General features: G+C 46.0%; 1 protein-coding gene across 1 annotated transcript; it reads left to right on the forward strand.

Moving 5' to 3' along the window:
* The first annotated feature begins 252 nt into the window (after positions 1-252).
* On the forward strand, positions 253-24,108 carry LOC147886653 (uncharacterized). Its single transcript, XM_087395881.1, has 5 exons — positions 253-2,323; positions 2,607-2,858; positions 4,157-4,237; positions 4,460-5,242; positions 23,976-24,108. Exons 1-5 carry the CDS (start codon positions 1,025-1,027, stop codon positions 24,030-24,032), a joined length of 2,472 nt encoding a protein of 823 aa, XP_087252007.1. The 5' UTR covers positions 253-1,024; the 3' UTR covers positions 24,033-24,108.
* The last annotated feature ends 1,465 nt before the right edge of the window (positions 24,109-25,573 follow it).

Consider the following 25,573-nt stretch of genomic DNA (forward strand, 5'->3'; position numbering starts at 1 on the left):
ATGGGGCAACTAGTAGGGTACCCACGGGAGGCTCTCTAATAGCATGTTCCGGAACCTTCGATGGCACTGTTTTTAACCTTGCTCCCTGGAATTGTCTTTTCTATGCACACTTGTGCTGGAGCATCCTAGCATAGCAAATCGGGCTATAATAACTTGTCGTGGAGGTCTGGACAACCAAAAATAGCCCGGAACCAACAGCAACCAAACTTTGGTTCAATTGTGCGCCTGACGCTATCTGATTCAGAGGAGAGCGCTCTGAGAGATACGCTGTCTCCTCTGAGAGAGAGAGAGAGAGCGCGAGCTCTGAGAGATACGCTGTCTCCTCTTTGGCTGTCGGCGCAGAGAGAGAGAGAGAGAGAGCGCGCGCGCGCGCGCTAGAGACGCGAGAGAGAGTGAGGTACGCTTATTTGAGGCTTCGTGCTTCCGTCGCTTCACGTCTCTAGTGAACGGTGCACGCGTACCCGCGCTGTTGAGTTCACTCATCAGGATGATGGTTTGTTGTCCTTCTTTTCTACCACGTTGTTGCTTTCCAGAATGAAAATTCTCGGAACAAATGGTGCGTATCTCGAAGACGGAAGAATGCCTGCGTTAATCACGGTCGAGGGGAATTCGTAGCCGCCGGGTACCTTGGAGCCTGAAGCACAAACATCCAAATCGCACGGTGCCTCGTATCATGGCAACACGGTTGCAGCAAAACAAGCCGTAGTCTCGGGCGTGATTTTACGCCAGTCGATGATTCATTAGACTGAACCGTGAAGATGTAACACACAATGTTCGAAGCTGGTCATGGTTTGAGAAGTCGAAGCGATCTCTCTAAAGAAACAAACTATTGAGATAGCTCCTCGGTTGTTGATTCCTCCGTGATTCAGTAGCCAATACAAAAGCGTCGCTGGGCAGAAGATTTGCGGTGTTTTGACGCCACTAGTATGCTAGTATGAATGTGACATGGGAGAATGAATAGTATCCATGAATGAAAGGGTCAACATTTTGCTTGTGAGCAACTAGCAGTTAACTTCCTTTGGCAATGGGCTTGCCACGGCCGCCTTCTGGGGATATTGATGACGACGCAGATGTGATTGTTAGCGATCGTTCTAAGCAAATTGAGGCGTCCATCACTGGAATTACAAGCTCTGTCACGTATGGCAGCAATATATATTTTCAAGAAGTCGGAGCACACGAAGTCGAATGTTGTCGGTATTCAGGATGTGGTGTCGGTTCGAGCTTGTTGAATAAACAGCTTCAAAGTGCAGGGCCCAGTCTGTTTGACTCAAAATCTGGAAAAGTGGGTGCTGCGGTTGGGAGCAGTTCACCTTTCCTGAAGGATTCCATAAGCAACAAAACTCCTGCCTCGATTATTGTTGGTTTCTACACTTCGTCATGTTCTGAAACAAGCCAAGAGCAAATTAGCGAATCCTTAAACTTAACAAATCCGGCACAGTTAACTCAACCTGCAACATATCCGGAAGGAGTTACAAGCTCAGTAAGAAAGAAGGCCTTTTCTCCGCTTTCAAATTTGCTAAAGTCTGGTAGCAGGGCTGACTTGCTTGGAAACCTGGAAGGCAAGCAATCAAAAGAAGGACAAAATAAGGTTCAAAGCATAAATAAGCGACCAGGTTTAGACAGCAAACTCGTGTTGGAAGACACAAGCACAGCGTTTTGTGTCTATCAAACGGCAAAATGTGGAATTTGCAATAAGAGCGGCCCAGTGTCCATTATATTGTCAGATAGGGATTGCCGTGCAGGAAGTGTCGATAAAGTGGATTGCAACTGTTTGCTGACAGATGGTCCCTTGCTTACAGATAAGGAAGTGCAAGCATTGCATGAAGATATTGGAAGGCCCCATCCAAAGCAACTAGATCCTGTGAGAGGACAAGAGATTCAGGCTGATGGGTGGATGATGGGAGCCCCTTGTCAGCATTTTTCACAACAATCAAGCTCCCCTGGCCTGTCCTTATCACCACTTGGTCCAAAATATTTGTCGAGAGTAAATAGCTCTTCCAGCACTCTTGAAGTTGGGCATTCAGTTACTGCAGCAGTATTGTCTCGTGCTGTCAACGGGGTACATACTACGAAAGGGCAGATGGTTGGGATGACAAAGAGATCTGTTCTGCATATTGAAGATGACTACGATGATTTGCCTCGCCATACACCTCCAAAACAGGAAGTTTGGTGCCAAAGATGGAGTTATGAACCTCCCTTATCAGTCCAGGTGGGATGCAAGCCAATGACAAGCATAAATGGTTCAACCACAAGGAGGTCCCTAGTGGGGTCCTTTGAAGAATCTCTGTTGTCTGGCCGTTTTCTGGCAGGAAAACCTTGTCAGGTAGTTTTACATCGCAGTCCTTTTGTACAGCCATTCACAAAAACTTCTGCTCGCCTTGCCTCTATTGGTACATTCTTTGTCTAAGAAATGGAACATTGGCAGGTACACTTAGTATCGCATGGTAAAACTGTGCTCAAAGGATCACTTTATATGGCTTATGTGAAAGTTGTATTGGACCATCTTCACAGTCTGTGCAGGTGTATGACCTTGTTTGTGGTCATTCAAGTTGTAATAGTTTCAGATTTGTGTATTGCTCTTACTATATGCTTTGTGCTCTTTGCAGAGGTTGGACGGGTTCCTAGCTCTCTTAAGTGTGACTGGTGGATCTTGGTCCCCAGTGTTGCAAAAGCTTCCATTTTCTGTTTCTTGTGTGGATGGAGAGACCTCATTACTCTACTATGCATCAATTGATCTTATTGGCAATGAGTCGTGCATGCGAAACAGAGGAAACAAGAATTTGAAAAATGGCTCTCTTGATGAAACTCCAGTGAACAAAAGCCGCTTTCGAGTTCCCATCAGTGGTCGTGTGCAATTGGTAATTTTGAACTTTGTCTTTGCGCAGATGCAATTGTGTGGAGCCTGTTTGCGCCGTAGTTGGTGATGTCTTGTCTATCTGTGGATTGCCAGTCTGTACTAGTGTCTCTTGGCTGTAAGCTTGGTGATATAATGGAATCCTTAACAAAGTCAATCGTCTAGACCTCCATCTGTCCTGTCTGGGCGTTGAGGTCTCCCAAAGGAGACCCATGTCAGGGATGTAGTGAAGTAGGAATTGGGGTTCCCGCTTCACAGCAGGCTTTTTGCATAATGAGATGTCACAAGTTGGAATAGCAGACTGTGTGACATGCAACAGTCGATCTAGTTTTCTTTTATCAGAATTAACCACCTAAGAGTAGCTAATCAAGCACATAAGGGAGGTATTGAAATGTTGGAATACCTCCCTCTACCACTTTAAGTAGCAATATATTCACTAAGGATAGGCGATATATTTTTCTTATGTGACTCATATCTCACCACCTTGAAGTAGCATATACATCATGGCACCAAGGAGAGATGTTGAGTGTTGTGGTGCCGTGAGCATAGAATAGAGCTAAGGTATGAGTAAAATTATGAAATAAAAGCATTATGCCACATTGAAAGGAGGATTCATCCCACATGTGAGCAAGTAATGAACTTATATAGTACACGCCTACTATAAAAGGGAGATCACTTTCATGCAAGAATATATGCAAGCTGACCATCTTATGCTGAACCAAATGAGTCTGGAGTGCTCATTGGGTATCAACACCTTGATGATACTTTGTAGTTGTGAAAAAAACATGACAGCCACACCCCCCTAAAAAGACGACTCCCACGTGTATCCATATGTACTATGGCAGACCTCTTCAACACTCTGATGAGTCCCTGCTTACCATATGACGCCTCTACGTAGGATTTGATGTAAGTCTGCTATTGCAGGTCTAAACTGTATATGGGGTCTGTATATGGGGCGTCTTGAGCACATCAATCTTGGTTTGCTGTTTGTCCCTGATGTGGACATTGCCCTTCCTGTGGACAGCTGCCCTCATAGCCTCCCTCACTTGTGTTATGCCCACTTTTTTGTGATCAAGATGCATTGACACACGTACGCACACAGCACGCACTCGCGCACACACATGCAGAGAGAGAGAGAGAGAGAGAGAGAGAGAGAGAGAGAGACGTTACATATATCTGTAAAGTTGCCTTGGGTAATGTGTTAGTCATTGTTCTAGGAAGATGTCCAGGTGAAAGTAGATGCTTGCCTTTTTTAGAGCCTATTTGTACTTTAAATTGACCCTTTTTTGTGTGTCTGTACAGGTTCTCAGTAATCCAGAGATGACTCCTGTACATACTTTTCTATGTAGCTACGACTTAACAGACATGCCACCTGGGACAAAGGTATGGATATCCATAGAAATGTCTCAAGCTGCCGAAACCTGATTACAACGTTGCTAACCCCCTGTTTCTGGAATAGGTTCATTGTGATCTATCTGTCTCTTGATGAAGCAGTTTGTGCAGCAGTGAAGCAGTTTTGTGCAGCAACACTGGTAGTCTACTAACGCTCACTGTTTGCCTCTCTCTTTTTCTCTCTGTCTGTCTCTTTTTGTGTTTGATTGCTAGACATTTTTACGACACAAAGTATTTTTATCAGCACCTAGATCAGCAGGAAAGACTGGAAAGGTTGCTTCTGACAGTGCAAAAGGGGACTGCACATCTGGTCTATCCTTGTGGGACAGCCTGGCTGTGCATAGCGATATAAATGGGGCTGTCTCCACTGTAGCCTGCAAGAAGACAAAAGAAGAAACTGGGGATTGGAGTGACGGCTCAAACAGCCTGGCTGTGCATAGTGATAAAATTGGGGCTGTCTCCACTGTAGCCCGCAAGAAGACAAAAGAAGAAAGAGGGGGGAGAATTGACGGCTCAAAAATATGTACAGTCCAGCATTCCGATACAGTTGGAGGTGCTGAAAACATATCATCAATCTTTTATGACATTGAAAAGAGTGGCAATAATTCCAAGTTATCCAGCAGGCTTGATAAGCGTGTCTTGAATGGATCTAACCCTGAGGAGAACGATTTTATAAGCAAGGGATACAGCAACAGTGCATCCCCAAGTCCTACTTGTAAAAATTCATCCAGTTGTAATCTTGTACAGGCCAATAGCAGGAAGGACTCTGAAGGAGCAGGAAGTGTTTTGCGCTATGCTCTCCATCTGCGCTTTGTCTGCCCTCACCTGAAGACAAACCACGAGACCAGGAAACCCAAGTTGCGTTCTTCAGACCCCTCTGAAGTGCACTTCAAGGGTGGAGGGGATCATATTCTGGATGATAAAAGGCGGTTCTACTTGTACAGTGACCTTCGGGTTGTCTTTCCGCAAAGACAGGCAGATTCGGATGAGGGAAAGGTATCCGTCTTCATTGTCTCATCTTTCTGTGTTTATTAGCACCAGATTTTTAGGAGAGGGATGGGTTTCCATTCTGTGTTTTACCAGTGACATCTTTTTATTTCTTTTTTCCTTGGACATTTGAAAGGGAAGCAAATGCTCCTGTTGGGTGTTGGTTAATAGGAATCCTCTTTTTGATTTTCTTTGTTAAAGAGCTGAAAGAATTAAGTCAATCAATTCTGTTATTTATTTATTATTTTAGACATTTTCCATAAGTAATGCTTCATGGATACCTCCAAAGATAATACAAAAGGTGCCTCACAACCTGTAGTCTCTGGACAGCGGGATTCTGCTCCACTTGGTGCTAGATCTGAGGCAACAAGTGTTGCCTGGCTCTCCTTCTGCTGTGTGCCTCCAAATGAGGTCTTCAGTGACTTATGAAATTGTCTTCTCAGCTACCCTTCTGCAATGGATGTTCTGCTCCAACACCTTGCCGCTACCAATCTCCACTTTGCTAGTGACTGGAGTGCACCCTACAAATGGCTGGACTGAACTGCTCAAACTACTTGCTTGCTGCCCACTGTTTGTGCCTGGATTGCACCCCACAATCGCTGCCAAATGATCTGCGAAAATTGTCTATTTTGCCCTCCCCGGGGGACTTTTTTTTTTTCTTTGTGAAAAGAAAGAACCTTCTATTAATGCTTGAAAAAACCTCATACAAAACAGCAGCCCCAAAGGTGCTGAGTATGGAAAAAAACCTGATAAAGGCTGAAAGAACAAACCAGCCTATTCCAGAGAAACCCAGCTCACTGCCTAGGGAATCTCTAGTACAGGGGCTAACAACCAAGTAGGGGGAATATACAACCAGCGAATCCCTCGCGGAGTGAATGTGTAGAAAACTCGTGCAGGCCAAGCCTTGCAGAAACGTGTGCGCCTCGCAACAGTTGCCCTAGAGCCCGGGGTCCCGCGTTCCCAGGTTGAGCGCAGGGTGTAAATGACATCCTGCCAGATCGACCAAGGTAGTTGAGGGTGGAACCGGATGCTCACCCGTCACCAGACTACAACGAGCAACCCAAATGTTCCACGCTGTGACATTGGCTACTACCTCCCATATGCTATCCTTTGGAGGGGAATGAGGATCTATGCTATCAGGAGGAACCGCCTCGTGGAGCTCTATCTCTGAATGCTTTGACCCTGCATCCGGTAAGCTGGGGAGACCTCATCAATTTGGAACACGTGACCTCCCTCAGTCACCAGGCCATCATCCCCCAGGTGTAGTCCCTCTGAAGGCTTTGCATGCGGGACAAAGTCGTGAGGGCTCCCATTCAAATCCTCACTACACTGTGACAGCTCCAAAGGCAGTGGGGAATTGTCTTCAGAACTCCAGCAGAGCAACAACGACACTACTCCTCTCCACCCGCATCTGCTCCAACCATGGGCCTATGGGCAAGGGCGGCTAGCCAGGAGAAATAGGAGATCTTCCTTGGCCGCAAACTGGACCAAAGGTGAGTCCAAAACTTGGAACAGACCTCGTGGGGTACCTTCTAGGCCACCCAATGCCTCTCCCTCGAAGGGGCCCAAGTCGAAGTGTCCATCTGGAGCCTCCTACCAACGCGGGTGGTATAAGAAAAGAAGGGCACCTCGTCCACCCGCTCCGTGAGGCCGACCCTGGAAGGACAAAACTACTCTCCAGGATCCCACTAGACCTCCTTCAGGGGCCTACCTTCCCAAAGCCAAAGGCGCCATCTGGGGGCATCCTGCTCTAGAATGTTGGGTGATTAATGTGCCACTCCTTCCCCAACCAGCCCACAACTCTGATCATCTGCCAATGAATCCCATCCAGACTCCCATCCATCTTTGGGTCTCTCTCTGTGAGTGCCTGAAGCAAGCCTCCAGGTCCTACGCAGAAGAAACCGGGCTGATTGTTGTCTTGTTGGATCATCATCCTCAAGGGAACCCCAATCCGAGAAAATTGACCCAACCAACTGCTGTCCATCCACGTGCTGAGTCCCTCCCACCAAGACTCTGGGATGGCGAGGTCAATCTCCCTCTTCCGCTGCCTTGCCCCTCGCATATGCGCTAAGGCTCCAAGCCTCACCTCTGCCTTGGGGACGAGCATTTTCCGAGCGAAATCTTCCGAGCAATCGAGCGAAGGAAAAAAAAAGCTTCCAACTATGTAAAAACATGGCAAAAATAGATCAGAACAAAACATAGTTTCACTTAGAAATATGCAAAGTATTATAGCAATGCCTATTTTATACACAAATCTTTACATGAATCTTTTGGAATGGTAAATAACATAATGGGATGGCTTTTGAAGAAACCCACATGTAGAGTAGACTTCTTTATGAAAATTCCCTTATGATCCTTACAACTTTTACTTAATAGGGGGTGACATTGAAAACCCTCTCTCAACCAAGCCTATGAAAGGGTTTATCCAATGAAACCTCATTGAAGTAAGCCATCAAGGTAGTTTCGCCAGCGAAACCCCTTTGAAGTAGGTCTTCCAAGGTAGTTTCGCCAGCGAAACTACCATAGACAACACTTTTAAAAGTGGCATAACTTTCACATCTAATGTCCAAATATAGTCATTCAACCACTCAAAATGATCGGAAAAAACCATTTGAGCATATCTAGGGGGTTTATATTTTGGAAAATCTTGCAAATATAGTATTAAATACTACATATATTTTATGAGAGTGATATATAAGCCCAAGTTAATACTTATTTATAGTAATTTAAACTTTGTTAGAAACATATCTATAAATATCTTGTTATCTATGCTATTAAAATACTAGAAAGCTCTTGTCATATTGATATAAATATGTTTAATAAGTAATTATATATGTATAATATTATTACATTGAGAGTGATTATGAGGGATGTTTCTTAAAGGAAATATTTTTCAACACTTTTTTAAGGTAATAATAGGGGTACAAAGGATGTCTATGAAGAAGAAAATTTATGTTATGTGAAATTGAATGAGTGACAATTCTTTATGTTTTAATGATAAAGGGATCTAGTTCTAGTGAAAATAAAAGTGTAAAACCATGTTTCTTAAAGAAAGATAAATTTTAAAATATCTTGAAAAACACGCTCGGATACACCTGCTCTCATAGGTTTTCGTTGGTAAAATTGACGCATCCCCTCTGCCTTCAAGGGCAATCTACTCCATCTGCCAAAGGAGCAAGCCGGGCCACTGTCCCACTGTGCCCATCCAATGAGAGGAAAGGCCTCGCCCGTGTGTCCACCGACAAGCATCTGACTAGAGCTCCCCGCATAAAGCGCAGAGACTCCTCTAATCCATCTGTCTAAGAAACTCAACCTCTACATAGTGCCCTCCAGGAAAGACCACTCTACCCTATCGTAAGCCTTCTCAAAATCCAAGAGAAGGATGGCCAAAGGCTGCGACTCCTCCGTGGCCCAATCCATTGCCTCCCAAAACATGAAAATGTTGTCTAGGATGCTACGCTCCTGAACAAGGCCGATCTGCGTGTCATGGATGATGTCGGTGAGATGAGGCCGCAACCACAAACTCAGGACCTTGGCGAGGATCTTGTATTCGGTGTCAAGCAAGGTGATCGGTCTCCATTGCCGAATGTTTGACCTATCCCCCCCTTTCGGGATCAAACAAATCCACCCCATGCTCAGGGACTGAGGAAACGAGCCCGTGTCGAAGATCTCCTTGCAGGCTAAGCGGAAAGGGGTGGAAATGATGTCCTAGAAGTTCCGGATTCAAGCCATCTTCGCTGGGACACTCCTAGGTCAGGAGGGCCTTGAGGGCTTCCCATAGCTCCTCATCCATAAAAGCTTCCTCTATACTCCTGCACAATCCCGCGAGACTACGGTCCAAATGTGGTTCCAAACTAGCTCACGGGTCACAAGGCAAGCTGGAGTCACCCTCTCCACCTGAAAGAGCTAGCTGTAGAAAACCGTGGTCAGCTCTAGAATCTCTTGTGGATTAGTGTGCATAATGCCATGCAGATCCTGTAATCGTTGTAACTGCGTGTCTGCCGATCGAGGTCCATTGGTCTAAAAGAACTGCTTCGTCATCCTATCCCTTGCTGTACCCAACGGGTGCAGGTGGAGTGGTAGGAGAACTCAGCTCGCTGAACCTCTGTGTCCTGGAGCTCAAGGCACGCGCTCTCATATCTGTCACTAAGCTATTAGGATCCTGGGTCCTGCTCCCTAAGCCTCTCTATGGAGATGAGATCTCGTCGCAGTGCACACCTGCGCTCCTGAAGAGCCCTCCATCTAAGGGCGTGAGACTGCAGCTCCTTACTGTTCCTCTGAATTGCATCTGCCACCCACGAAGCCCAGCCCTCGCAAGGTGCTGACTTTGGCTGCTGCCAAATCTCAGTCATGACTTGCTGAATCTCCTCATCTTGCAGGAGGTCCTCTGGAATGCGGACCCCCTTTTGGTGAAGACACCAGCGAGGCTCCTCTAGGTAGAGTACTGCTGGAGAGTGGTCTGACATCATGGTGCCTGCTAGAGTCCCTGTAGACCCGCCTCTGTGGAGTGCTCAGTCCCCAACGTAGAAGCGATCTAGCCTCTCAAGCAATCCATCATGTCTCCTCTGGCCGAATGAGAAGAGGAGGCTGCCAGGTATCTTGTTGAACTTTGGCTCTTGCCACGGGACTTTGCCATTGATCATGAAGATGGACTATTCCCATGTGCTTTGCTCTGCTGCTTGCATCTCAGAGAAGGAGGCACCACCCTGCTTGTCCTCCCCAAACTCCAGGTTGTTGAAGTCTCCTCCAACAATCCGGGAGTCAACATTTGGAAGACACTCTGTCAGCCTCCTCCAAAAGGCCGGACGGTGGTGTCTGCACGTTGGGGCATACACATTCAAGATCCCAATCCTGGACTCTCCCATCCTGCTGACTTCCATCCAAACTGCCCATCTTGGGATAAGCTCACCCTGATCATAGACCTCTAGGGCCACCGCCTTTGAGACCACGATGCAGACCCCTCCGCTCCGTCCTATGGCAGGGGACCACAACTCCGGGCCTCTCCTTGAAAGAAGGTGGTGTCGCCGTCTGATGTATGATGCTGAGAACATATGCTCCTATATCATAAGGAAGTCCACTGCTCGCCCTACCACTGCCCTCTGCAACTCCTGCTGAAGGATCAGGTACTGCGGCTGACTACGAGCATGGTCATGGAGCCCGTGCACATTCCAACTCATATGGTCCAGCTCATGAGGACGGGGAAGCAAAAAACAAGGCTCTCCTGTGAGTGGGTGCCTGTTCCAGAAAAACTGCCTTTTGTGACTTTGAAGGGGGTTTGGAGGGCAAATAGTCCGTATCCATACGTCGGCGTACTAGGGTGGACACCGGCTCTATGCCAATCTTCCGTGCCCATTTCATCATGAAGGAGACTTCCACTCCAAACAAATCAGGACACCTCTGAAGTGGTTAGTAGTGTGCTTGGTCAATCTTTGCCTCGACAGAAATCTGATAACCCCTACTACCAAACCATACATCGGCTTCTCCCGCGTGAAGGTCAATTGAAAATTCACTTCAGCACCATGGGCGTGCCAAAGGTCCAGTCCGTGTGGCCCCATCCATTTGTCCATCATGCGTGAACCCCCAACATAGCATCAAATACCACTAGAGACCACCTCTCCAACCTTGTGGAGGCGAACTGGAATCTCCGGGGCTGCAAGATCATAAGCATTACCTCCAGAGGCAGAGGGTAAGAGTCCGGAATCTCTAGGTAGTTTCTGTCATGGGCATCCACAAGCCCGTGGCCATGGTAGCTAGTGCCAGTGCAGGCAGCCAGGTCAACTGCCACGCAAGCATCTGTACAGCCATGCAGGCAGCCTTGTGCAGTAAGCAATCAACACACAGTCAACAGAGAGTCAATGCCATGTCATCGCAGGTAAAAAACATAGAGTCTACTTTTTGGTCAAAAGGCAATGCATTGACTTTTTGATTGACCTAGTCAATGGTCGGCGTTGACCAGCCGACCAAGGTCAACGGTCGCCGTTGACCAAGTCGGCAAGGCTAACCAAACAACTTATAAAAGGGCAGTCTTTGGCCCTCATTCTTCATCCACTCCTCAGGCCTTCAAGCCTTCAGAGTAGTAGAGCCCAGGCCTCCCCGCAGCAGACCAACAGGGTAGCCTCGGCCTCTTCAGGGATCTAGTGAGGATTTTCCTCCTCTAGGTAGTCTAATCTTCTAGTTTTGCGGTGAGAGTTTCAGCCCCTTCATACAGTTGTATTCAGCCCTTTGGGCATTCATTATTCAGTTGTATCTATTTCCTTTTCGGAGGTCCACCACATTCTCTCCCTCTGATTTTCTTTCACTCACATCCACAGCATCACTTTGTGTATTGAGTGCTTGCAGTTGCAGTTAGTATTGAGCAGGAGAGAGAGTGATGTCCCGCTACACTGGTATCAGAGCTTTAGATTCTTTCCTGAGACAGATGGTTTTCCAATATTTTTTTGTATTTGTTCTTGAGATAGGAGAGAGAGGAGGATAGTCTATCTCCCGCTACACTGGTATCAGAGCTTTAGATTCTTTCCTGAGACAGAGGGCTTTCCTATATTTTTTTGTATTGAGACAGAGGGTTGAGAGAGACTAAGGATAGTCTATCTCTTGCTACACTGGTATTAGAGCTTTAGATTCTTTCTTGAGGCAGAGGGTTTTCCTATATATTTTTGTATTGAGACAGAGGGTTTTCTTATATTTTTTTGTATTTTGTTCCTACCCCGAACTAGTGGTAGTATCATACTCCATTAGCCGCTCCCTCCCTTACTCCATCGCGCATCAGGCCAGCTCCTGTCTTCACCCATAGGTCTTTACACCTTGCGGCGTGAGGGGAAAGTTTGTTTCTAGAAGTTAGGAGGTTCAGGTTGGTTAGGGACAGCCCCATCGTAATGGTCCAGACAAGATCTGGTAAGGACACCATGAGCACCAGTGAGCAGTCCAACACACAGGCCCCTGTGGGCGTGGGGGGGAGGAGCCCGGCCTTAGCCACGAGGGCAATCTCTGGCTAAATGACCCATCTGCCTACAACAATGACAGTGGCTTGGTAACCTAGAAATCTCCACTTTTTGATGAAGAGTACCCCCCTCAAGGGTTTCGAGGAGGATCAACTCTGGGAGGGACTCTGGGCTCTCAACCACCAGTTTGATCATGGGGACTCCATCGTCTGCTACCACTGATGCAACCGAATCTGGCAGGGACTCTAGCATCGTGCCAAATGCTCTACCAATGGAGGGGAGGATGGCTCTGTATTCCTTTGGGAGCCCTGGGAAGTGGAGCGTCACCGGGAATCGGGGAACATGGTGTGTTGTGCCCATATCCTCCACTGTAAAGCCATGGTACCAAGGGAAGAGGTACAGTAAATGCGGGCCAAGGAGGATGGGGCTCTGCTCTACAAGTGTCAAGGTGGTGGCAGGGGAGCTCAGCTGGATGAGGAAGACGTCTCGTTCGTAGATGGTGACCTCTTGCATGTGGTTGCCCTCTAGTGCCAAGCTCGTCTGGATCCACTCTCACCTGTCTCCTTGTGGGTGCGAGGCCCACAATTCTGCCCACGACTGCCTTGTCCTGGAGGGACTGAGCTGCATGTTGCACCTGTTGCTTGTCGGCTGGAGAAAGAATGACCTTAACGGCTGTGGGGTTCGAGGGTGTTGCCATAGAGCCCCTTTGGCCTCACCAAGGGTCACCACCAAGACTTTCTTTCTCTGAACAAGCACAAAAACTCCCACTGCTAGGAAGGGGGAAAGAAAAGGAAAGGCCACTTGGATGGTGGGCAAGGAAGCTGCCTCACCCTCAAGCAAGGCTAGGGAGCCCTTGAAGAAAGAGGCACCTCGAAGAAACCAAACCCGAACACACCCAAGGCCCGAGGGTCGATGGAGGAGTCAAGAGAGGGCTGGAGGTCTGCAAGGAGATCCTTGAAAAAGGGAAAAAGGGCCCAGCCTTCTTCTTGGGACGGTACCTACCCACTAATGGGCTTTGAGCAGCACGGGTTGCTCACTAAGCAGCACAAGGTGAAGGTTGCTGCTCCAAGGTACGCGGGGCTTTGCGGGCAGCTCTGAGTCGCCACCCACAAGCCATGAACCAAGAGGCGAGGCACAAGGACAAAGGTAAGGAAGGAGAGGACAAGGCGGGGAAGAAAGAAGGTGCGGGAGAGGGGCGTGAAGGAGGAGGCAGGAAGGGAAGGGAGGAGACGGGGAAGGAGGCGGAGAAGGGGTGGGATGGAGGTGGGAGGGTGGCGGGGGGGGGCGAAATGGAGGCGGGGAGGAGGCGGGGAGAGGAGGCGAGGAGCTAACGGGGGAAGGAGGCGAGAGATGGCGGGGGGAGGAGGCGGGGAGAAGAGGTAGGGAAGGAGGTTGGGAGAGGATGAGGCGGAAGAGGGCTGGAGGGAGGAGGGAGAAGGCGGAGAGGGTGGGTAGTGGGAGCAGCCAGGGAGCCGTCTGTGTCTGCTCTGTACTATTGCTGCGGAAAGAGCCGAGTCTTTCTAGCTAGGAATTCTCAAGAGGCTCCACTTTCAAGAATCCCCCAGGGAGACTTCAAAGGTGTCACGAGAGATGGCAGTTGTTACCAGTCCTGGTATGGCCTTGTAGGCTAGTTAGGACATTTGGTCCTAGTCCTGCTCAACTAGTTGACATTGGGGCCATATAGTGGCCACATTTGTACTTTCTTCATTATCCATTTGCAAGTACTCTTGTTTGCTCAGTTGTTGTTTACTCACTTGCGTTCCACTTGCACCATTGGGCATTTCAAGCACATTACCCCTTGCGAATCTCTATTTTACTCCTTGAGTGACTCTCCACACAGAGGCATTGTCGCTTGTGCAAACAATGTAGCTTATCCGCGAAAGGGATTGGTTAGGTGCAAATCACATGAGCACCAGGTGATATAGTGACACTTGTAGAAGTTTTGTATGTTCCAGGTGTTACGTCCACGACTAGATGTAACGCAGGTATAGGGTTCACTAAACCCTAGGCCTAGTTGTCAAGGATCTAGGATTAGATCTGGAGTCAACGTGGGGCTTGATCTGGGGTCCTATCCAGAACCTCGACCATGAAAACCCATAGCGATTCTCTCTCAAGATCCATATGCCAGATCTTCTCTCGAAACCTCATCTGGAGAGATGACGAGATCCATCTCTAGCACACCATGGCCTAGAGACTCCCCTCAAAGTATGAGGTAAGGTTCTTCCTGATATGGAGTGGCTCTGATACCAACTGTAACAACCCTCACCAGGTCTGGTCAACCCTAGACCCTGGTGGAGTATCCACGTAAGTTCCATAACGCAAGCAACCCATCCGGGTCAAGGCATCTTCCCTAGACACAACCCATAAGGGTTGGCGACCTCCATGACGTCTGAATTGGCGTTTCTTGGTTTTACAATCTGGACAGAGCTTCGAGGAATCCCTTTAATCCTTTCCTATGCTTGTGCAAGGGAATCCTAAACTTACGCATAGAGATGGGCTCTAGGACAAGCTTATGACTTGGGAATCCCAAACCTGCTGATAGGGATGGGAATCCTAATCTCCAGGGGTAGGCTTTGGATAAGCCTGTGAATCCTTGAAAAGCGTGAGCACTCCTAGGTATGAATCTTCTTCGGAAAGGTTGTACCCTTGTGATCTGATATGGGTGTTGCTGGATAGTGACTTCCTCAATATCTAATCACCTAGCTTCATCAATAAATGTGAAATTGGGGATTTCTTGGTGCCTATATAGTGATCCGATTGAGGGTTGGATACACCCGATTGTTAGCTTGATGCCAATGCAGGTTGGGGAGGTTTTCTGCTGAGCAGATCACTCTAAATTCATGAGAAGAAGAGGATCTTGTTTTCGGCTGATCCAAGAAGGGCTTTCTGCCCTAAATTTGTGCGCACAAGTAAAGCATAAGCCCTAATCCTAAAGGTGAATCGAGGCTATAGGTTTTTAACTCTAAAGGAGGAAGGGTCTATGCAGAGCTAGCGCTTGTGGATAGGGCTATTGATTTTCCTGAAGATTCGGGAACTCGATTTTAGTATTAGGGAGCTATGACCCTGATTACGGCAGACCTAAATTGTGGAGTCCAAGATTGTGAGTAAAGCTCTCCCTGTTATGGGAATTTACTTTTGGTATCCGTTCAGGAAATTTAGGACTTGCTTTATTTGAAAAAGCAAGATCTATTATTGACGCTAGACTGTATCAGCCTGCTGGTTTAGCGGTGCTTATAGAAGTAAAGGGGTTAGAGCCTCACACGATTGGCCTTTGGGATCCGCAGTGCCTGAGGTTGATCAACCCCTTCGTATATAACTGATTTGTTGCTGAGAATCCTCCCTGATTTTTTTAATTCTTTACCTCAAACTTGAGGTCGAGGTTTTTTCTTAAGTGGCATTGAGAATCTCGTCTCTAGTACCAGATTCAATAGATTCAGCAGCATGCCGATTGCCTTCAAGTTGGATAACTCTATAAGGGGCTGCAGTCTGCTACTTTGACAGGTAATCCTCAGTTCATGGACAACTTTGATTACCTTCATTAAAGTATTTGGAGTTCTTACGTTTAGCATAAGGCTGGATAGATCGATTAGTAGATAACAGCTGTTATTCCAGGGTGGTAAGGTGTAATCTCTGAGGATTTAGAGAGGTAGACACCTCCGAATTTGTTCTTGGAAAGGGGCTTCCTTAATTTTGATCTATTATGCGCTCTGGAGGCTTAAGGATTGAAGGAAGAAGCATATACCTTATCTCCAAGATCGTTCAAGGACTTGTTGGTAAGCCACTTGTTGATTCAAGCCTATGATTGACTGCAGGTTTAAAAACTTCATACCAGAATTCAGATTTGATGAAGTTATATGATTGGCCCTGTCGGAGTTGATGCCTTACCCAAAAATTGGGAAAAGTGCGATCATGGCAATCGTTGTTAAGAATCTCCTCAATATGGTTTTGCCTAAATCTTGGATTGGAGACGTTAAAGGCAAAATTTTAAAGCTGTTAGCTTCATGAAATTGAAGGCTACACAGCAGAAAGCTGAGCTTATACATGACTTAGATTGTAAATCCATGAGGTCTTCTATGTGATATTCATCCACCGTTTTATGTCGGTACATAGGTGGATTGCATAAGGATGTTGTAAACCACCACTTTATATCTTAAGGGTGGAATAGAGCATAGTATATTTGCTCTACTTTTGTAATTGTCTATGTTTATATGCTACAAATATATTGACGATTACCATTGCTGTCCATGTTTTATGCTACTTGATTCATTGATTATGTTCCTAAGCAAAGTTGCCATTGAATCCTCTTGTCTCTCAACTTGTGGATATCCCTAATACAAATCATTCTTGATCCTTAAATCCTTCCAGACTTGTGGATATCCCTAATACAAATCATTCTTGATCCTTAAATCCTTCCAGACTTGGGTCTGCCTAATGACAGCCAGATTGGGATTGACTAAGGTCAATGGGTGCAAATCAAAGAAAGATTTGGTTACTCATGGATTTGACTAACTAGTCATGGAAATAGCGAGATTATATGAACAGTGTAAGGTTGGCTAACCTACTATTCTCATGGGATATTGTATAGTTGGTAATATGACTTCCTATGGATGTTGTGCTTGGATGGAGCACTATTGAGACTCTATGTTCCTGTGAACACAGAAATTTTTGGCCATGTTTTAATGGAACACACAAAATGGAACACGTGGTAACATTAAAACTTATCCTGTATTTGGATATTAGACGTTACTGATACCTATGAAGCACAACATGAGAAGTTGACTCCTTGGATTGAGGAATCCTTCTAGACTTTGGGCAGACTTATCCTTCTGGACAGGGTTTTGAGATGTCGGATGACATCAATCAGCCTAGTGGATACTTGGCTGAATTTCCACCCGCACCTCTCCCTCAAGGCCAAGGTTATGACAGACAGGTCTGGGATCCCTTTACAAAAGAGAGGGAGAGAAGATAAAATTTGGAAGATGATTTTCTAGAAGTGAGACTTTGCCAAGTATAAAATTCTCTTGTGAATCCCCAATACTATTAAGCCCATTGCAATTTTTTACATCATGGGATGGTGGGATGAATGGACAATTGTGGAAGGGTATGCCCTTTCGACGACGGGACACTTCTCTTGAGGCACACACCTTGTCACGTATCTGGATGGTGGTCTGCAGTAGTATGGGATGCTGTAGATGCTATTGTGGGTGCATCAGAATTCCTCAGTGGCAGGGAATTCAGAACCTCTACCATTGGGCGCGCACTTGGTAGATGAAAGGTTCATTCTTTGGTGATGAGGATCACCTAGTAACTCCTAGTTGCTAGATACCATGAGTATTGGGCATTCATTGGTGAGTGGGTGTGGCCAAACCTACCGAATGGGCTACTATTTGTTACCCTAATGTAGCTGGGTAATGGATGACCGTAGACTTGCTGACGAGCATAGGAAGTTGAGGGCTATAAATTAGTTGCAGCTCGATTTTTTTTTCCTACCCTGACATATATCAGTAAAAGTCTTATTTTAAGGGAAAGAGTAATCTGGGATAAGGATAGACCTAAGCTGGCAGGTGAGGTCTAGATCACTAGGAGTGAGCTACCCTGCTATACTTGGCAATGGAGTGCTAGCCAAGTCAGGGCAAGGCAAATTGGGCTGCGGCTTGACCATAAAGCAAGGGATGCTTGCTTTAAAGTATCCTAGCTAAGAATAGGGCTAAGAATAAAGCAGGATGCCTAGCCTATAAATATAGGCTAGGGGCTCAGTTGATGGTGTCCTGAGGATGCGATTCTCAGTGACCAAGACCTGCTGGCCAAAGAGCAGCGGCTAGGGGAAAGGGCTTGTGGTATGGGACACAAGGTTGGAATTTGAGGCTGGCTGGCTCTCTCCGGGTGGTTTAGACCTCTAGCCCGGGGATGGTTCAGATGAGGTGAGCTGCTAGCACCAACCCTTATGGGTTGTGTCTAGGGAAGATGCCCTGGCTCGGATGGGTTGCTTGCAGGCCTGGCTCGTGTTTTGTTTAGGGTTTCTGGTTATGGAGCTGACGTGGATACCCCACCAAGGTCTAGGGTTGACCAGACCTGATGAGGGTTGTTACACCAGGTATCAAGAAGAATCTTGGGCATTGTCACATGTGCAAACAATGCAACTCATTGAGTGATAGGGATTGGTTAGGTGCAAGTCACATGTGTGGAAGTTGTGTATGTTCTAGGTATCAATAAGAATTGATTTCTATTTCAGCCATCTCCACACATGGCTTCAGAGTTCATTTTGACGATCGTCATTGTGCCATGTACGATAACCAACACGATAACTGTTTTGTACTCATCGGGACACTTGACAGTGGCCTGCATCACCTTGATAGCTATAGAAGCTAATGCCATTGCTATATCCAATACTCACGTATGTCATGAGAGGTTGGGGTATCTAAACTCTAACAGTTTGGTGAAGATGCATTCAAAGGACATGGTGGTAGATCTCCCACCCATGCATGCAGTTACAAAACATGTGAGGGCTGCTTATTGGGGGAAATTCATTGGTTCCCATTTTCAAAGGATGGGACCATTGGTGCATCCAGGTAGTTGCACCTAGTACATTGTAACCGGCCTTTGACTGACAAAAGGGCAATGTATCTTACTCTATTATCTCACAACACCAAAATACAGCCACCATGTTCCATTGCCTTTGCCCAAACACAATACTTAGAGCATACAAATTCACAGCATAGCATCACTGAACTATACAAAACAAGGGAGGCTAGAATGCCCCTACTCAAAAGCATACATAGTGACACCTATTGGCCCCAACACTTGGCGCCGCTTGCGGTATTTATTTATTCACTGGTTAGTTCAATTACAAGGGACTCCCTTCTTGAACTCACCCGTAGGTGCAACCCAGTACAATGCCAACCCATGGTTGTGCAAGTGACCAACTCCGAGTGCTATTCTCTTGGTTCCCTTCAGTAGCCATGCATACCATAAGAAGAACAACCCAGCATCATGCCAAGCAATGCATCTACACAAATCAAAGCCATTACTGAGCCCAAGACTTGCTAGTGCACCCCAGGAAGAGAGTATCACAACCAGTACCCCAATCCTCTCCCGAGCCAACGGCAGGGCTTCCAACCTTCCAAAAACTGAACAAGAATGATAGTAGCACAAAGAAGAAGGACAAGAATTCGGCCAACAAAAGGAGCCTGTATCAGCTTGAAACAGCCTCAAAAGATGGTTGGACATAAGATAGCAGACTTTGGTAGGAGGGAGCTGTCCTTGACTGACTTCCAGCACTAGAAAAGGTCATAAAAGAGGGCGTCCAGTAAGCTGCAGCAAAGCTGCCATGAATTCGACCACCAGAATGAAGATTCCAGCCCACAGAAAACTCAGAAATCAGTGCGCCTTGCACTAGACAGGAGCTAGGAGTGAGGCGTCAAAAAATACGGCTCCAGATGAAGTAAAGGAGAACTTTTGTCTCGAAGAAAGTCGAGAAAAGCTTAAGAAAAGGCCCAGAATGAAGACGCCCTGGTCCAGGGAGCATGCCAACAACATGAAACATCAAGGGGAGGAGATCTGTCGCGGAGAAAGCTTCAAAATCGACTTCAGCCAGCAAAGGGAGAGCTGCAAAAATCCGCCATCTTCAGAAGAAGACTCCTTTGGTAGGGGAGAAGACCCAGAACCGCAAGGAAGACTAGAGTATGTACGCTTTGACTTTTTGACGCAATCTAAGCTGTCCGAGAAGTGCTGAGGTGGGCAAACTTCTTGTCAATGTTTCATTTTCAGATTGAACATGTTGAAGGCAAGAAGAATGTGGTTGCGGATGCTTTGTCCAGGAAGCCACAAGCTTCAGTTGTGACCATTGCTTATCATAATGAGTTGGATGTAATGAAGGATTACTATGCGGAAGATGAGCAATTTGCTGAAATTAATGACCAGCTGAATAATGGATAGAGACACGAGCATTATGTGCTTAAGGATGGGTTTATGATGATGCATGGCAGGTTGTGTGTAACTAAGCAGCTAAGGCAGAAGGTCATGAGTGAATGCCATGATCCACCGTATGCAGGACATCGAGGTATTGATGCTACATTTAAGGTGGTGGAGCATTTCTTTTATTGGCCTACACTGCGTCACGATGTTGAGGAGTATGTTCGCACATGCCTAACCTGTCAGAAGGTGAAGTAGTATGATCGCAGAAAGACTCTTGGACTGTTATGTCCTTTGCCCATACCCGATGGACCATGAGAGAGCATAGCCATGGATTTTATTTTTGATTTGCCAAGGACACCTACAGGTAATGATGGAATATGGACGATCATTGATCGCTTCAACAAGTAGGCGCACTTCATTTCTATACGGAAGAAGTTTGGGGCAGATCATATGACGAAGCTATTTATGCAGAATATCTTCAAGTATCATGGTATGCCAAAGTCCATTGTGAGTGATAGAGACCCTTTCATGACCCTTTCAAGTTTTAGCGGGGACTTTTTGAGAATATGGGTACTACACTCCTATTTTCTTCTGCTTTTCATCCACAGACCAATGGACAATCGGAGGAGGCTAATTCCACAGCTCTAGATTTGCTGAAATGCTATGTTTCGGAGCACTAGTCACAGTGGGAGAAGTTTTTACCATTGGTGGAGTTTGCATACAATAACATGGTACATTCTTCCACAGGTAAAGCTCCATTTGAGATAGTGGAAGGCCGACGTAAGATTCCATCCATCTTGCAAACGAAATATAAAATTTTTGAAGCTGATAAGTATGTGGAGAGCTTGGACATAACTTATCTAAAGGTGAAACAAGCATTGCAGAAGTCACAGGAGAAGCAGAAAAAGGCAAGCAGACTATCACAGGCATGACGTTGCCATCAAGGAAGGTGATTATGTCTTGCTGCGTTTTCAGAAAGCAAGGCTGAAAAGTACTCGGGGCCGTACTCGGCTATTCCTTAAGCTAAGTATGAGGTACTATGGGCCTTTCAAGGTAACACAACAGATTAATGATGTAGCATTTCGCTCACAGTTACCTGATCATTGGAAGATTCACAATGCTTTTCATGTGAGTCTCCTTAAGCCTTTTCAAGCTGATGTGCCTACGGATTTGCCTCCGGAGATCTAGCCAGAGGTGGAAGACATGAATGCGATCCTTGTACCTGAGCAAATTCCAGCACATAGGGAAAGGAAGGTAAGAGGTAAAGTTGCATGACGCTACTTGGTGACATTTTGTAATTATTCATCATTGCGAAGTGGATGGACGAGGACGAGTTAGCAAATACTCCTCATGTGTTATAGCTTTACCTTGAGGCTTTCCAGTTGGAGCCCACTTTGCGTGGCATTCATTCAGGTTCAGCAGCGCGCCAGGTGTCTGTAGCATTACCTGATGCACAGGGGGGAGTTAGTACTTCCATTCCTTTTGTACAGACCCGCTTATGTATCTAGAGGACACTTGGTGTTGCATTTTTTTCCACCTGAAGTACTAGTTGTTGACAGTATCTTCATCGTGAGGGCCTCTATGATTGGTGTACTAGTCACTTGGTTATGACATATCTTATGTGCAATGTATTATGTATTTGCTACCATGGCTCTTTAGATACATATTCATTGTTGGTTGATCTGTCGGCGGCATTGTTTGGTTGGTTTGTTGGGTCACTCCTATTTCAGACTTGGTTGATCTGTTGACGGCATTGTTGGCTGTCTTTCAGATTTGGTTATTTGGTTATTTTTCTATTTCAGCTTTGGTTATTTCATTTGCTTTTGGTTTTTCCATTGGTATTATTTCTTTTTGTTTTGGTTTGCAGGCAATCGAGGACGCTTGTCTTCTTTCAAGAAGGGGGTCTGTCACGAGGACGTGAAATTATGGGACTTTTGATTTACGACTCCCGTAATTTGCGCGTGATTGCCTTGAGCCTCTAGGACGCGAGGGTCCGGCCATGGGACAGGACTTGGGAAATTAAAATTCCCTAAGTGGGCCCTTGGAAATAGTGAATGTGCGTCCAGTTACTAGGCAATTAATTCCTAGGGCCAAAGTGTGCAATAGGGGGACCAAAAGAGTGGTGCAATTAAAAATTGCTATATTTAGCACAAGGTTTAAAAAGAGGGGGAGAGCTCTTCTTTTAGTGTCAGAAGGCCAAAATCAGTTCCAGAAGAGCCAAATCATCAGTTGTGAGCTGCCAGAGCCTGCCAGGTGCTGCTAGAGAAAAATCGTCATCTGCCAGGAGCTTCCAGAGCCTACTGTTCTAGGGCTGTGCCAGGTGATTGCGTCCAATTCCAGGGCTGTTCCAGGCCAAGTTGCTATAGAAGATTGCGATTTTGTTTCTAGGCTGTCGAGGCTCTGTAGAGGGAAACTTGCGATTTGATTTCTGGAGCCTTCCGGGTGTTGCTACTGATTTTGATAACTTTCCAGGTGTGGGTGTTCACTTCTAAGCTGCTCTTGGGGCTGTGCCAAGGCATAATTAGCTTTTCTCTGCAGGATCTAGGGTTTTCTAGCCCTGGTGACCTTTCTTCTATGGATACTGGGTAGAAGAACGCTTGTCTTTGCCTGCTTTTGCCGTTCCCTGATTGGTTGCTGGCTAGTTATTGCGTTTGGGTTTCTCTCCTCGCGAAGAAAGGTTGATTTGTGCTGTTGGGAAGTGGCCGGAGAGGCTATAGATTGAAGCAACCTGTTTGGGAGTGCTTTATCGATTGATTGCACCAGAGTTTGGCTGTTGAGGGAGTTGTCTTGTAGTTGTTCAGCCGTGTCTAGCTGGTTGGGCACTTGGTTGTGCAATTGCAGGTGTGACACAGACAGTGGATGCTATTGGGGTCTCTGTTGCATGCTTTGGTTGGCTGAGGATACATGATTGTCTAGTGATTGGATGCCATTTACCGTTTGAAGTTGAGTAGGGAATTATAGGGTGGGCTGGACGGGAGTCTGCGGGCGTTGGTTTTGCCTGTGGTGCAGCTTCCCAGAGACCTTTGTAATCAGCCGCTTGGCTTCAAATTAATGTTAAATAAATACCGCAAGGGGTGCCAACATTTGGGGCCAATCGGTTGTCCTTGTTTCTGAGTAGGAGTGCTCTAGCTCCCCTTGTGATTTGATCTATGGTGCATAATTATTTGTCAAATTACTGTGTATGCTGTAATTAAGTGGATCCTACCACCCTTTACGTTGTTGAGGCTGGTTTCAGTTTGCTTAGTTGTGCAGGACTTGAGCTTGCTCTTGTCAAAGATCCCTTCAAAGGGTGGAGGTGGCAGGTCCACCATGCTTGTGTCTTAGATGTAGAGAGTTTGGCCATCCCGTTTCACAAATTGCAGCCCCCCGTGAAGAGGGAGGACAAAGCCAGCACGACATTGATGGCTCAATCACACCCGCTACACGATGTCCCTGACCCATCGGATGAACCCTTGGGTTGGGAATGAAGCCACAAGGGCAAGCAAAAGGAGGAATAATGGACAAGATGCAAGGATGCAGGCACAGAGGACGCAGGTGATGGACACGGACCTGCTGTTGGAACCTGGGAGTAGCAAGCCTCTGAGTCCATGGAGAGCTCAAATTGTAGAAATAGTGTGTCCATATGGATCTTTTTGCTTGAAAAGCATTGCATGAAATACCATTTTTCTTAGAGTCACTTTAAATAACACGTTAATTTTCTGTGATGGGATCGCTTATATCGAATTGAAGTCTTTTCTTAGTAGCTCCTCTTTGGAGAGTTTCTATAATATCATTCTTAGTCACAGAAGTGCTATAGTTATTTTGCTGCTAACTATTTCAGCTTCCTTTATTGTTTTGATGTGATTTATGAACTTTTCTCATGGCTGCTGATTCTTCCTTTAATGTGCCAGCTGCGAGTTGAATATGATTCTCCAGCAGATCCCAAGTATTACAAGTACTGCAGTTAGCTTTGGCACACTTCATGTCAAATGATGCAACATTCACTTTGCATATTTGTACATCTCTAAGGATCCATTCATTGCTCCACCAGTACATTGCTTTGTGTACATAAGTTATTCTTTATGATATTTGAATTGTGCCATCTGTGTCGTACAATGAATAGAGGATCATTTCTGTCACATGTGTCACAGTTGGTCTTTTTACTTGCTAATATCTGGCCACCATTTCTCATCACATGTTAAATCATAACATCTCCGTATGGGAAACCATCATGGAAGGATAGACTCTTGTATCTTTATTATTATTTTTTCCACATACACATGCATGCACCGATGCAGATGTGCGCACGCACGCACACACACACACACACACATGCACGCACACACGCACAGAGAGAGAGAGAGAGAGAGAGAGAGAGAGAGAGAGTTAATGTCTTTAGAAGACCAAAATAGTGTATGAGATGAATTATCAATGGAAGCTTCTTTCAAGGCAACGGATGTCTTGCATGCATGCGCGTTTGCCTTTCTGGACACTCCAATGCACTTGTGTATGCACTTGTGTGTTACAATGAATTAGAGGTTTCTAGTAGAACCCATTAAATAAATGAAAAGGAAATGAGGATCTTTTTTGGACTATTGGTCTCTAATGTCCTTTTCTTTGCTCTATGGGACAAAACTCATAGGTGCCACGAGAGGGCCTAAATCTAGTGATGTCGTGGGCTGATGCTTTCATGTTCTATTGTGCCAGATGAATGTATCTCCTTCCCTAGTGAAGTTCTTGACTATATGTTAATGGGGTTCTTGTCCATTAAGGGGTCTCTTTTTGGTGTTGGGTAACTTCATATATACAGAATTGGATAATCAATGGCCTATCTCATGTCCCTGAATCCTCTATTAACAAACCTATTAATAGATAGTGGTATGACCTTTATCTCAAAATAATGGGGCATCCCATAAGAACGTGCTCTCTACATCCACCTCTCACATGTCATGGAGAGTGCACAATGCAAATCACATTGATGTCATGTGGCTTCTATCCCCATCCTACTTTATATGAAATTGGCACACAGGTGGCCCATGGCTATTCACACGACTTATGAGATATTCTCACTGTTAGTCAAGCCTAGGAATTCTCTATATAGATGCCACTTTAATGCTATGTGGCTACACCAGGAAGATCCATGTTTGCTAAGTATACACCTACTATAAATCATATTTGATGATCCCACACATGTCTCGTTGTGTTGGGGGTGAGAAAAGTGCATCCTAGGAGTATTGGTATGGTGGAGGATGGCCAATGCATCTAGTGGCATGAGCAAAGCAACATCTCTCATCCCCCTCGTTTGCAAGTTATATGGAAGAATAGAGCTTGCCATGCTCGAGGCATTCTCTGATGATACATGTTGACACATTCCAAATCTATGATTACTTATGATTATCTCATAGTGTGTCAATTAAAGGAGCTAACCCATGCATGTAGACCTTGAAGAGGGTCAGGGATAAGAAAATTGGATAATTAGGTACAATTGCAATATAATGATTATCTAACA

The sequence above is a fragment of the Dipteris shenzhenensis genome, chromosome 24 (genome assembly GCF_047967505.1).
Source record: "Dipteris shenzhenensis isolate YYH24624 ecotype China chromosome 24, Dip_SZ_1.0, whole genome shotgun sequence".
NCBI lineage: Eukaryota > Viridiplantae > Streptophyta > Polypodiopsida > Gleicheniales > Dipteridaceae > Dipteris > Dipteris shenzhenensis.

What these genes read in the sequence shown, in the direction of transcription:
- LOC147886653 (XM_087395881.1), top strand. Translation starts at nt 1,025, where the DNA reads ATGGGCTTGCCACGGCCGCCTTCTGGGGATATTGATGACGACGCAGAT. An exon ending in TCAGTGGTCGTGTGCAATTG is followed by an intron (nt 2,859 to 4,156) that starts GTAATTTTGAAC and finishes GTGTCTGTACAG; the next exon opens with GTTCTCAGTAATCCAGAGAT. An exon ending in CAGATTCGGATGAGGGAAAG is followed by an intron (nt 5,243 to 23,975) that starts GTATCCGTCTTC and finishes TTAATGTGCCAG; the next exon opens with CTGCGAGTTGAATATGATTC.